The 13,098-nt window shown below is 44.3% G+C and overlaps 1 protein-coding gene across 4 annotated transcripts in view; it reads right to left on the bottom strand.

The window, feature by feature from the left end:
- Positions 1–284: 284 nt before the first annotated feature.
- LOC119969607 (rho GTPase-activating protein 18) overlaps positions 285–13,098 on the bottom strand; it is a 169,199-nt gene continuing 156,385 nt past the window's right edge. For 2 of the 4 annotated variants that reach the window (XM_038803443.1, XM_038803441.1), the window contains 4 exons: positions 12,391–12,516; positions 10,203–10,366; positions 4,673–4,731; positions 285–1,397 (listed from right to left, as the gene is read on the bottom strand). In XM_038803443.1, the coding sequence (XP_038659371.1) occupies positions 1,291–1,397; positions 4,673–4,731; positions 10,203–10,366; positions 12,391–12,516 (456 nt within the window). In that variant the 3' untranslated portion in view covers positions 285–1,290. The remainder of the gene's footprint in view (positions 1,398–4,672; positions 4,732–10,202; positions 10,367–12,390; positions 12,517–13,098) is intronic. The other 2 variants (XM_038803442.1, XM_038803445.1) reach the window with 2 other exon arrangements.

Consider the following 13,098-nt stretch of genomic DNA (forward strand, 5'->3'; position numbering starts at 1 on the left):
CTTTACGAATGTAAAGAGACATTCAGTTCAACTGTAAATATTGGTTGCAATTGTATCCATGACTCTTATGTAGAAATTGCTTCGTTTTGAACATACAATCTGTACTCCCAGTCACCTTGAATTTTTCAACAATACAGTATTGGGTGAATTTGAATAATAGTAATTCTAAGAAGTCAGCTTTATGACCAGTGCTTAAACCAAGTCTCCTAAACTTAACGTTATTAAATAGTGCAATGATTCCACAAAAGTTGGAAAGATTTGATACAATTAGAAATATTCCAAAATAATGTAAAGAACACATTCTTTAATCCTCTTAAAAATAACTTTACCAATTCACAGGATGACACAAACAGCAGATTGAGATGGTTATTTAAACAAACTGTTAGAATATAAAAAATTCTAATTGTAGCCATATGTAGAAAAAAAGTTCAAAATGTAAATCTATTAACATTATACAACAGTAAATGCTAATCAGCAACTATAAGCAGGCTGGGGACTCAAAGCTGACAAATACACACCACACAGGTTTCAAATATTATTGTCTGTAATAATTCCTGCAAGCTACTGCATTTCTATCTTTGATTGTGTCACATTCTCTGTACCCAAGCCCTAAAGTGCTAGACACAATCATAGTTATTTGTCCCCACTGAAGATCTTGTAACTCCCGAGGAGTTTGACACAGACATTCACATATTGCTTCACGACAAATAAACCGGAGGCACAGATTCACGTCCATTCTTCTTTCTGCTGCTCTGGCCCTTCAATAAATAATGGATTGTGTGAGATTTGGCACAAGCCAAGTTTATTTTTCTTTCAGGTTTTGCTGCTTTTTCCCCCACCTTACACATTCTTTTTCTCCAAGGAGTTCCAAGGTGGCACAAGAGTCCCATGCAACACAAAAAAAAAGGGTTTCAAAACATTCCAAGAAAATATATTATGTACAGTGATAAAGGAGACTAGTGTGACTTTTCCACAATATTCTTTGCAAATATTTGGCAGTGCTTCCTGAACATGTCTCAATAAAATAGGCATGGTTAAATACAAATTTTGTATAAAATTCAAGTTCTCAAATCCACATGCCAACACACCAGTAAGTTAAAAGCTGATTTGATTTTACCTTTAAGTAGTGGTAAATGTCCCTTGTCTAATGGGAAAGTTCTCTCTCGGTTGTGCCTTGGAAAAAGTACCTCAGCATTTTTCCTTTAGTTTTGAGAGGTCACAAACTTTTTAACAATAAACCAAAGTACAGATATTATGCTGTGGATTTAGGTAATGAATGTTCACAAAGGTTTAGCTTTCTTTTGACAAAGCTGCTCGCGGTCTGATGACCCACTCAGCCTGAGGGTTAATCCTGTGCAGTTCCAACACATGTGTGTCCGGATCGAGACAGCGTTCGCCTGTTGAAATGAAAATCAAAATAACTAACGAAGCACAGGATTTTTTTTTCTTTTTACATTAAAGTTTTGAAGTTTCCAAAATGGCTCAGTGCACTTTTACAGCATTAGGCACCAGAGACATGGAAAAATCTGTCCATATCGGTGCTCAGCTCACCTCTGCAGGCCACAGGTGAGGGGGTGATCGCAGGCTGAGATGGGAAAATAAATTGCACTCCTGGGGCGAAATTCTCCGACCCCCAGCAGGGTAGGAGAATCGCCTGGGGCCGCCTAAAATCCCACCCCCGCCGTGGCAGAGATTCTCCGCCACCCGGGAAGTGACGGGAATCTCACCACTCCGATCAGCGAGGCCCCTGCTGTGATTCTCCGGCCCGGATGGGCCGAAGTCCCGCCGCTGGGAGGCCTCTCCCGCCGCCAAGGTTTGAACCACCTCTGTAACGGCGGGCTCAGCGGCGCGAGCAGGCCCCCGGGGTCCTAGGGGGGCGGGGGGCGATCGGACCCCGGAGGGTGCCCTCACAGTGGCCTGGCCCGCGATCGGGGCCCCCCGCTCAGACACCGGGCCAGTGCCCTGGGGGCACTCTTTCTCCTTCCGCGGCCGCCACGGCCTCCGCCATGGCGGAAGCGGAAGAGAAACCCACATCGCGCATGTGCCGGTGGTGACGTCAGCAGCAGCTGACGTCACCGCCGGCGCATGCGCCGACCAGCGAAAGCCTTTCGGCCAGCCCCGCTGCCGGGGGCGCCGGTTTTTTGCGCCAGTCTTCTGGTGCCAACGGCTCCGGCGTGGGCCTGGCCCCCAAAGGTGGGGAGAATTCCCCACCTTTGGGGAGGCCCGACCCGAGTGGTTGGCGCCACTCCCCTACGCCGGCACCCTCCGTCACGCCGGGTAGGGGAGAATCCAGCCCCTGATCACTAATCAGCGGTGTTCAATTCCAGATAAGGACAGCACCAAGTTACATCTCCACAGGACAGATCATTAACCATTCCCGTCATGCAAGCTCAGGCAAAAAAAAAGTACAAATAAAAATTATATAACACATTAGATTGATCCTGTGAAAGTGGAAATTCTTGATTTTGTTTTTTTGGCTATCCAAAGAGGCAACTGACATGAAGATCACAATTGATAAGGTGACCACACCAGACTGTGAAATTACATTTTGACAGAATCATTGGAGTCAACCACATTGCTTTGAATCTGGAGTCATATGTGGACCAGACCAGGTAAGGGTGGCAGGTATCCTCACCTGAAGAACATTAGTGAACCAGATGGATCTTTGTCGGCAACAGTTTCATGAGCTTTGACAAAGGGTCATCTGGACTCGCAATGTTAGCTCTTTTCTCTCCCGACAGATGCTGCCACACCTGCTGAGATTTTCCAGCATTTTCTTTTTGGTTTCAGATTCCAACATCCACAGTGATTTGCTTTTATTATTTTAATAGTTTCATGGTCATCATTAGTCTTTTAATTCCAGATTTTTATTGAATTCACATTTCATCATCCGCCATGGCGGGATTCGAAACCAGGTCCCTAGGAAATTACCCTGGGTCTCTGGATTGTTACTCCAGTGACAATACCACAACACAAACCACTGCCTCCCCCTTAATTGGATGAAAATTGCTGAGCTAGTGCCTTTGTCGGCAAGTGGGGATTTGTGGTAATTTGGTGCCAATATCAGGGTACTGACGCCAGTGGAAAAATACAGCCATTTTTAGGATTTGTGTCAGCAGCAGGCTACTTTTGCTGAATGACTGGACATCCAAAATTTAAAAGCCATTGTATGAACCATTATGCAGCAATGTTTCATTGACAAGATATGGTATTCTGTTAAAACAAATGCTTCTTACTATAATGGAGGATTTTGGTGCTAAACCATCACTTCTGTATTGCAGCTATAAGCTGTTTTATTAGTCGTTATGAATGCAAGGCTATTTTAAGAGGGTTATGTTTTAGACGGTTTCTTTAATTTGAGCTAAAATGGAGAAATGAAGGAAGTCATGTGACCTGCTCGGAGTTCGCCCTGACGATAAACCTGGGTGGCCTAGTTACCATGGAGATGGGAGGAGGGGGTGCGAGAGCGAGAGAGAGTGAGAGCGAGAGAAACAACAGTTGTTATAGTCTGCAGAGAAGAAAGTAAGACTGCCTTACCAGTTCGAATGCGGGAAAGCCTGCACACTGGTCAGAGAGAAGGAATTCACAGTTATTTAAGGACCCCTGAAGATTTGTCCCAGCAAAACCCCGGGGAGAAATCACCAGAGGGAGCCTTTTGGTTGAGAGCCAGTGCAGGAATTCTCAGATGACTGAGAGCGAGAACCTTGGTTGGTCGCTGAACATAACTCTGTAAGATGGGAGACAAGAACCTATTGGAAGTGACCCTGGATTGTTTCCTGAAAGACTGCAAATCTGTGGGAAGCGTGCTATGAAATAGAAATATGGCCTGGGCTTATTGGATGTATTAATACATTATTAAGAGATACCTTTTCTGTATTTTAAAGTAGTTATTTTCCTCTTACGTAATATTTAGTTGATGTTGCATTTAGTTTGTATGTCACAGTAAAAGTCTCAAAACCAGAAATGATGTGTGATTCCTTTGAATCGGTCAGTGGGAATCAAATATCTCTTTTCTAAGTTATCATTTGCTATAGGATCATAACATAGGTAGGTATTAGTTTGTTAGTTGTTAAAAGAAAATGACTCCGGATGCTGGAATCTGAAACCAAAAGAGAAAATGCTGGAAAATCTCAGCAGGCCTGGCAGCATCTGTAGGGAAAGAAAAGAGCTAACCTTTCACGTTCAGATGACTTTGACAAAGGGTCATTTGGAATCGAAAGGTTCGCTCTTTTCTCTCCCTACAGATGCTGCCAGACCAGCTGAAAATTTCCAGCACTTTCTTTTTTGGTTTCAGTTTGTTCGTTGTGTTTTGCCCTGTATACCAATACAATCAAGAATTTCAATGATACCCTGCGTTTGATGTTTGTGTTGCTTGGGCTGCCTACATAATGATCATTTCAAATATTGTGGCAGAATTAAATTTGTTTCCCACTACTTTAATAGTCAGTGGTCAATTTTTTTTAACCATTCTCACCATTGGGATCTTCCAGTCTCACCAATGGCGACAACCCAACATGGGCTTCCTAATGGCAACTGTGTGAACAATGGAAAAAACGTTGCCGGGGGGGGGGGGGGGGGGGGCGTGGAAAATCCCACCCAGTGGCTTCATCCATTTTAACTGAGAATGGCATCAAAATGTTGATATTTAAAATAATATTGATGCATTACTCACCTATATTACCACCCACTTCATACAAGCAGAACTCTGAGCCATCTGTGGAATTGTTGTTTCTAAACAGAAAATAATATAAGGCTCACTAATATTGGATTGTTACGTTTCAACGACAATGATTCATGACTGAAAATAAAATCTACTTAAGTTCTGATCATACAATGATTCCATACTGAAACAACATTTCCCAGCAGTAAAAAATGTATAATGAAAGTTAAAACATTAACACTTGGGTCAACACTTCAATGCTTTGTGCCACCTCCACTGAGTCACGTTCATGGCAAATGTACTGGTTCCCGCAGAAGAGTTAAAAATTACACACTGACCTAAATCTCAATGTGGGTCAGAACATCACAATGGCATTAGATTATCTTGTCCAGACTTACTGGCACATGTCTAAACTGAGGGGCTGGTAGGTTCTGATAGACATTTGTGTAGCCATGTGATGCTCCTGCATATATATCTGCTGCTCTGGTTTCTTCTGACATCCAGAGCACCTTCAGATGACAAGTGATTAAATAATAATGCTCCAAAACTAGATGAAGCTGGAACGCCAATTGAGTACCAACACTGTGGCCTCGTTAATGTGATTGAGGCAGTGTTATTTCAAACTTGTGCAACAGCAGCAGCATTTTGTGATTCTGACTAGATTGAACTGTCTAGGTGTGATACGGTGATTACATGTTATTTTGAGACATTGTTTTAAAAATTATTCATGGGGAGTGGGTGTCGCAGGCTGTGCCAGCATTTATTGCCCAACTCTTATTGCCTTTGAGGAGTCACATGTAGGCCAGACCAGGTAAGGATGGCAGATTTCCTTCCCTAAAGGACATTAGCGAACCAGATGGGTTTTTCCAACAATCGACAATGGTTTAATGGTCATCATTAGACATTTAATTCCAGATATTTTATTGAGTTTAAATTCCATCACCTGCTGTGGTGGGATTCGAACCTGGGCCCCCAGATCATTATCCTGGGTCTCTGGATTATTAGTGACAATACCACTATGCCACCGCTCCCCCGGAGCTGAATGAACTTAACACATATACATTTATTCATCATACGCATTTCCCCAATCTGCACTCAGAACCACTCCACACTGATTTTCAATTGCGACTGTCCACTTTTTTGTTCAGTAAGAAGTCTTACAACACCAGGTTAAAGTCCAACAGGTTTGTTTCAAACACGAGCTTTCGGAGCACGGCTCCTTCTTCAGGTGAATCCGTGCTCCGAAAGCTCGTGTTTGAAACAAACCTGTTGGACTTTAACCTGGTGTTGTAAGACTTCTTACTGTGCTCACCCCAGTCCAACGCCGGCATCTCCACATCATGGCTACCACTTTTTGTTGAGAACCCAGTTGAAAATCACCACCACAGCATTTTGGACACTCAGCACCTGAAAACGGATTAGTACCTAATTCATTTTTTTTCCAATTAAGGGGCAATTTTAGCGTGGCCAATCCACCTACCTTGCATATATTTGGGTTGTGGGGGCGAAACCCACAGAAACACGGGAAGAATGTGCAAACTCCACACGGACAGTGACCCAGAGCCGGGATCGAACCTGGGACCTCGGCGCCGTGAGGCTGCTGGGCTAACCCACTGTGCCACTGTGCTGCCCTGATTAGGTGATTTTGCTGTGTAATTAACACATGCCTATCGATTTCAATGCATGCAACACGCTAACTTCATGCTGTCAACTCATTTCAGTGATTTCAACAATGATTTCAGCTCAACTTGTTGTTCAATGGCTGAACATAACAGTACAAGATCAATACTGTATGTGGCTACCACTTGAAACTGGCCTGCACTGATCATGCATCTCTTAAAAGGGAGCTGGCATTGTGGCTTGGGTACGGTTCTGGAAGCAGTGGAGAAAGGGAATCTGGACCTACAGGGCGTGGGAAGAGTCAATGCAATGGCCAGGGCAGCCTGAAACTCTTGATGGTGGCTAGAGAACTGGGAATTGGTTTGGAGCAAGCAGGGAACTTCTGGAAACCTGGGCGGACCAACTGGACAGCAGTCAGAGTCCGAGAAGCCCCAAGGAAGGGAAGGTTGCCCTCTGGTCTAGGAGACAAGGGAATCTGGTTCACAGGTCACGAGGAATTAGCATCTGGAGCTCCACCAACTGAACTCTGCTCCCTGACTGATCCGCGATCGGGGGTTAAGCTCTCGATGAGTCTTCTGGGGAATCTCGCACATCAGTTGCGAATATCCTTTGGAAATGGTTTGTTTCTCGGAATTAACTTTATTCATTAATGTTTATAAAGACTTCATGCCACTGAAATAATGAATTCTGTTTTATGATCTACGTTCAGTCAACGTGCTTTAATTGCATGCAAAAGGGATGTGTTGCAAAATCTCCAGTTCCATCCCTGAAGAATCCATATGTGTAGGAAATCGCAGTGGTTACCCTTATAGCCACAGCAATGTGGTCCTTGCCCTGCTCGGTTGTTGCAGTTATGGCTTCAACAATGGCAGATTTCAGTTAGGATTTCATTAATGAAGTATAGCAGTTTCACACACTACTCTTTGCTGATGTACAGCTGGGGGAATTATTCCCCGAGCACCCTGATCAGAAATGGTTTCCTGCTGGAAACCCTTCTCCAGCTCCTCCTGCCTTTCATTCCCTCTGTTAATTTTCCAAGTTATTTTGTATTCCAAAGGGAATGCCTACTAGGTGCAGCGATGTCAGAAAGCAACTGGTTCGTGCAGAAGCCTTGCAGTTGGCTAAAACCTATTCAGGACTTTCTACATCACTACCCGTCAACTTTTGCAACTTTATACAATTAAAGAAAGCTCCTGACACTTGTAGATTTGAAGCAACAGCCAGAAGAAATCAGACAGCAAGTGGCTGGTGATGCTTTAAAACAGCACTGATAGATGGTCCCTCCAACTACTGAAGATGAGTTGCGAGGCTAAGTGAAGGGATTAGCTGGAGTATTGAGCTCCAAACTCTGTTTTGCTGGCATTATAACAGAGCAGAGGAAGACTATGGGGCCAAGAAGATGCACAATTTCACAGGCCTCTCTTTTCTCTGGGTTTTCTTCTTGGCTATCAATGACTGTCTCCCAGTTGTCAGTATCAATGTCTGCCATCTTCACATCTTGCTTGCAGGTATCCTTGTAGCAGAGCTATGGGCACACTGAAAATCGTGACCCAGTGATCAATTCACTGCACTGAAGGGTATATGGCCATCATTCAACTGGTGAATGTGGCCACGTCAGAGCAAACATTGTTGGTTTGGCAATGTGTGTATGCTAATGAAATTAGCACACTTGAGGTGTTACGACTTTTAGTGACTTTTCCCTGCCAAGAGATTCAGAGGTATCAAATAGAGAAGGTGTAAACTGTTCAGTCTTTTCTCCTAGAAAGTCTTGTCTAGGTCTCACCACTGCAGGGCAGTAAGACTTACTTGAGTCGCAGCCATGACCTCTGGAGGCTGACTGTTGGGAAAGGCATTGGAAAAGGCGAGCAAACAGGAAAGCCTCGGCTGTTCAAGAAGAGAACCCAGAGAAAAGAGAGGCCTGTGAAATTGTGCACCTTCTGTGTCAGGTTGTTCCTCCACACTCTCATTCAGCTTGGCAATGACTGCTACAGCTTTTGTGATGCATGTGTTGATTTCAGCATTAACACTGCAATAAAGTTACTGTGAAAATCCCCTAGTCGCCACACTCCAGCGCCTCTTCGGGTACACAGCGGGAGAATTCAGGATGTCCAAATGACCTAACAGCACGTCTTTCGGGACCTGTGGGAAGAAACCGGAGCATCCAGAGGAAACCCACACAGAGGGAGAACGTGGAAGACTCCACACAGACAGTGATCCAAGCCGGGAGTCGAACCTGGGACATTGGCATTGTGAAGCAACTGTGCTAACCACTGTGTTACCACACCTTCTTGGTGCTGATGGTCGAACCAAACTCTTTATCGAGGATGAGAGAGTCAGTCCATTTGCAGCTGCAGGAGTTCCTCAGTAAGGAATGTTTGTGCAGTATCGTCAAAGTACCACAGCTCTGATGATGGCTTGGCGCATCTTTGTCTTGGATCTCAGGCAAGCAAGGCTGAAAAGCTTTTGGTCAGTTCTGTCATGCAAGTAGACACCTTGGATAGGCAACCTGAAGGCATACGACAGCAGCAAAGAGAACAATGTGCCAGAGAGAGTTGATGCTAGAACACAACCCCGTTTGAACCCACTACAGATTAAAAAGGGTTCCAATGTTGCACTATCAAAGCTGACCTACTCATCATGTTGTCATGGCAAGAGGAGATCACATCGAGCAGCTTTGGCAAGCAACCTATTTTCTCCAGCAGCTTAAATAGACCGCCTCAGCTCACACGATTGAATGATTTGGTGAGATTGATGGAGGCAATACATAGTGGAATCTTTAGTACATAACATTTATCTTGCAGCTGCCAGACTGAAAAGATCAGGTCAGTTGTACATCTTCTGGTTTTGAAACCGCATTGGGATTTGGAAGAGATGTTCAATCACGATCTACATTCTGACACCCTCGAAACAGCTGCAAGAATTCATACAAATTGCTTCTGTGTTGCCATGGTGACTCCTCTGTTACTCTCCAGTAGTAGAAACAATGTTTGTATTTTCGGTCCTCGGGTGATGAAATATTATAGTGACGATATTATTTTGAATATTATTGATAATAACGTTGAGGCCAACAACACTCACCGTTATCACAGGTTAGTCAGACGGCAACATCCAGCTTCTACAAATGTATAGTTAACCAAAGAATTCTGTAAGCTGCAGTCCAAGATAAACAGTATCCCCAAAGACTACATTGCAACAATCTTCGCCAATTGCAATTCTTCAGAATTTAATTGGTATTGACGATTTTTAAAAACATTCAAAACAAATGTGTCCCTTTTATCATTTCTAAATTCCATCTTTCCTTCCCAATCTTTATTTTGCCTTCTGTACAGGATTTAATTCCAGTTTTATATTCCAGGTTTTGGACACTGCATCTCTGAGTGAACGTTCTTCAGTTTGGTTGAAGTGCTCGTCTGTTTCTTACCCTGCTCACAGTCATTGAGGATCCCCTTTTGGGAGCATCAAATTGGACGAGACCTAGGGCAGCACGGTGGCCTAGTGGTTAGCACAACCGCCTCACGGCGCTGAGGTCCCAGGTTCGATCCCGGCTCTGGGTCACTGTCCGTGTGGAGTTTGCACATTCTCCCCGTGTCTGCGTGGGTTTTGCCCCACAACCCAAAAATGTGCAGAGTACGTGGATTGGCCACGCTAAATTGCCCCTTAATAGAAAAAATAATTGGGTAATCTAAATTTATTTTTTTTTTTAAATTAAATTGGACGAGACCTTCTCCCCCACTATAGAGAGCAAGTATCTGCTCAACAGCATGTAATATATCTCTGGGCGTCGGTAAGCTTAGTGAAGGACAAATTCCGTTCCTTCAACAATGATCGCAAAATCCAAGCAGTTGTGCAAATGGTATAATCCACTTTAACTCAACAAAATGCAGAAACAGGAATATAGGTGAAATGTGAAAAAATCAATTACCTTTTTGTGAAATCATCAGTGGCGGCATCCCAATTATTGCAATTTAATTGTTTCTGAAACTGAGCAACAATGTCTCCAATTGTAATATTAGAATTCAGCTGAACCTCCATAGTGTCCTTCAATAACTGGGGGGCTTGAATTTTTATCACTTTGTTCAGCTGTTGCTAAGAGAGAAAGACACCTAATTTCATTTAACTATCTAAACAGCTATATTGCTGCTAACTTGTTATACACAAGTAAATACATATTTACGGTAATAGCCAGTACAAGTCAGTTTACAAATGTGACGAGGGACACACAGAATTTCAATACTTTGAGACAGCAATCCAGCATTGAGAAGTACATCAATTCCATATTTTCTCAATGACTGCTGGCTATGAATTGACCTCATCAGTATATCGATAGAATTGACATCTTCCAACTGGAAACTCAAGTCAACATAAGCAAAAACCATTGTTTTTTCTACCATGTGTACTGCACGCCTTGCAATAACTAGGAGGAGGGCTGGAAATTAAGCTGTGCCCTCTATTTCCATGGGTCTTTCTATAGAATCTCCACAGTGCAGAAGGAGGCCATTCGGTCCATCGAGTCTGCACAGACCCTCTGAAAAAGCACCCTACCTAGGCTCACTCCCCTGTCCTATTCCCATAATCCCATCTAACCTGCACATCTTTGGACACTAGGGGGCAATATTAGCATGGCCAATGAAATGAAATGAAAATCGCTTATTGTCACAAGTAGGCTTCAAATGAAGTTCTGTGAAAAGCCAATCCACCTAACCTGCACATCTTTGGACTGTGAGAGGAAACGAGACCATCTGGAGGAATCGTAGACAGACACGGGGAGAACAGACAAACTCCACACAGTCGACCAAGGCTGGAATCGAACCCGGGACCCTGGCGCTGTGAGGCAGCAATGCTGAGCTGTGCTAGATTGTGCATTGGTGGTCGGTATTTCAAATGAAGATAAATGCAGCTGCCAAGGTGGTTGGGCAATATAGTGAACTAGAGAATCTTAAGTGAACAATTTCAATGGATCTTTGACCACCTTCTTAGAGAGGCTGAGGGGTAATTTTCTGGAGGGGAGCTCATGTCCTCTGTTCCAAGTACACACTGTGGCTTGTATCCTCTTCAAGCAGCAGATGTTTACGATGTGGTCCTTTGGGGTGCAGACAGTACCCATCTTTTTAAAATGAAGTGACCATATCCTGACCCTACCAAGCTTGGCGAGGCCCACACTTGGGATCGCTGTCACTGGTAGCCACATCCAGGCTCACGTGTTTTCATGTCTCGGGTCGCTAATGTTTGAGCAAACCTTAAAATTTCTCCTCAGGTTCCAAAAAGATGACATTTGGATACACTATGGGCGGGATTCTGTGATCCTGAGGCTAAGTTCTATATTCTATGTAAGGTTAAGGGGGGGTTGTTGGGTTACGGGTATAGGGTGAATACGTGGGTTTGAGTAGGGTGATCATTGCTCGGCACAACATGGAGGGCCGAAGGGCCTGTTCTGTGCTGTACTGTTCTATGTCTATCTATGTTCTAAGTGTTGACACTGTCGGAAAACGCTGTCGCGTTTCTCGACAGCGTCAACACAGCCTCAGGATCAGCAATAGCACGGCACTAGAGCGGTTCATGCCGCTCCAGCTGCTGATCCTGTCATGAACTGGGAGCCGCAGGATCTGCGCATGCGCAGTTGCACCAACACGCGCATGCACAGTTGCACCTTTCAATGCGCCGGCCCCGACGCAACATGGCGGGGGGCAACAGGGGCTGGCGCGGAAGGAAGGAGCCCCCCCCCAGACAGGGTGACCGGCCCGCCGATCAGTGGGCCCCGATCGCACATCAGGCTTCCCCCCCCCCGGACCCTTCCACGCCGAGTTCCTGCCGGCTGACAGCAGGTGTGGATGGCGCCAGCGGGACTCGGGTTTCTTTTACGACACACGCTCGGCCCATGCTGAGCTGAGAATGGGCAGGGGGTCGCCAACCACAGCGGTGCTAGTGGCGCCATCGTGTGTCAGCATCGGGGTGGCATGGTACAATTTGCGCTGGTCGCGGGGATTCTCCGGCCCCGGGCTGATAGAATCCCGCCCTATATGAGGGAGCACACACAATGTAAAACTTTCTTCTTCAGCAACGTTTCAACCAGGAAATGTAAACTGGAATGCAAAGTTGAACTGCACACGCACCTCTACGTGTGGCTTGTCATGTTTGTCTGTGTGAATCTTCTTCAGCAGGTACTTTAGACGATTCTCAGACTTCTTATTGCTGTTATCATTCAGTTTTCTCACCTGCGCCACAAGGAAACATGGAATCTACAACACAAAAAGAATTGAGTGAGAGTTTTATCATTTAAAATTTGTCGTAGCGGAAAAATTTTGATTGAGGAAATTCCGAACAATACTGATTAATATTTCTGTTTAAATCATAGATTTTAATCTGAATGTATCTATTTTTAAAAAAAAATAAGGTCAACACCAGTTAAATTTGCAGTGCTTTCCAATCATCTAGAAAATAATGTATATCTGTGGTCTTTAAGCTGCACTTATACTTGTTGCTATTCACTTGAGATTGATTTACAGCCAGCAAGACTTTATTTGTGTTGCCTAGCTCAGGAAGGAGTTGTACATTGTGCCCACATATTCCTGTGCAGAGGTCAGTGTCTGGGTGGTAAGTTCTAATTGAACCTGCAATTTAAACTCCACTTTATGAAGTGTTCTGGAGGCTTTTATTTGAGCGATGTTTGAAATTCTCCATGCAAGTGTCGTAGTGGAATTTTGAAACAATTGTCCAGTACCACAAAAGGCATCAATGTGTGTCTGTATTAACCTCTCAGTTTTACTTCTGTACACCTTTAGCAGTAAGTACCCATAACCAAAATAGGTGGTGGGATTTTC

This window comes from Scyliorhinus canicula, chromosome 7 (genome assembly GCF_902713615.1).
Source record: "Scyliorhinus canicula chromosome 7, sScyCan1.1, whole genome shotgun sequence".
Lineage (NCBI taxonomy): Eukaryota > Metazoa > Chordata > Chondrichthyes > Carcharhiniformes > Scyliorhinidae > Scyliorhinus > Scyliorhinus canicula.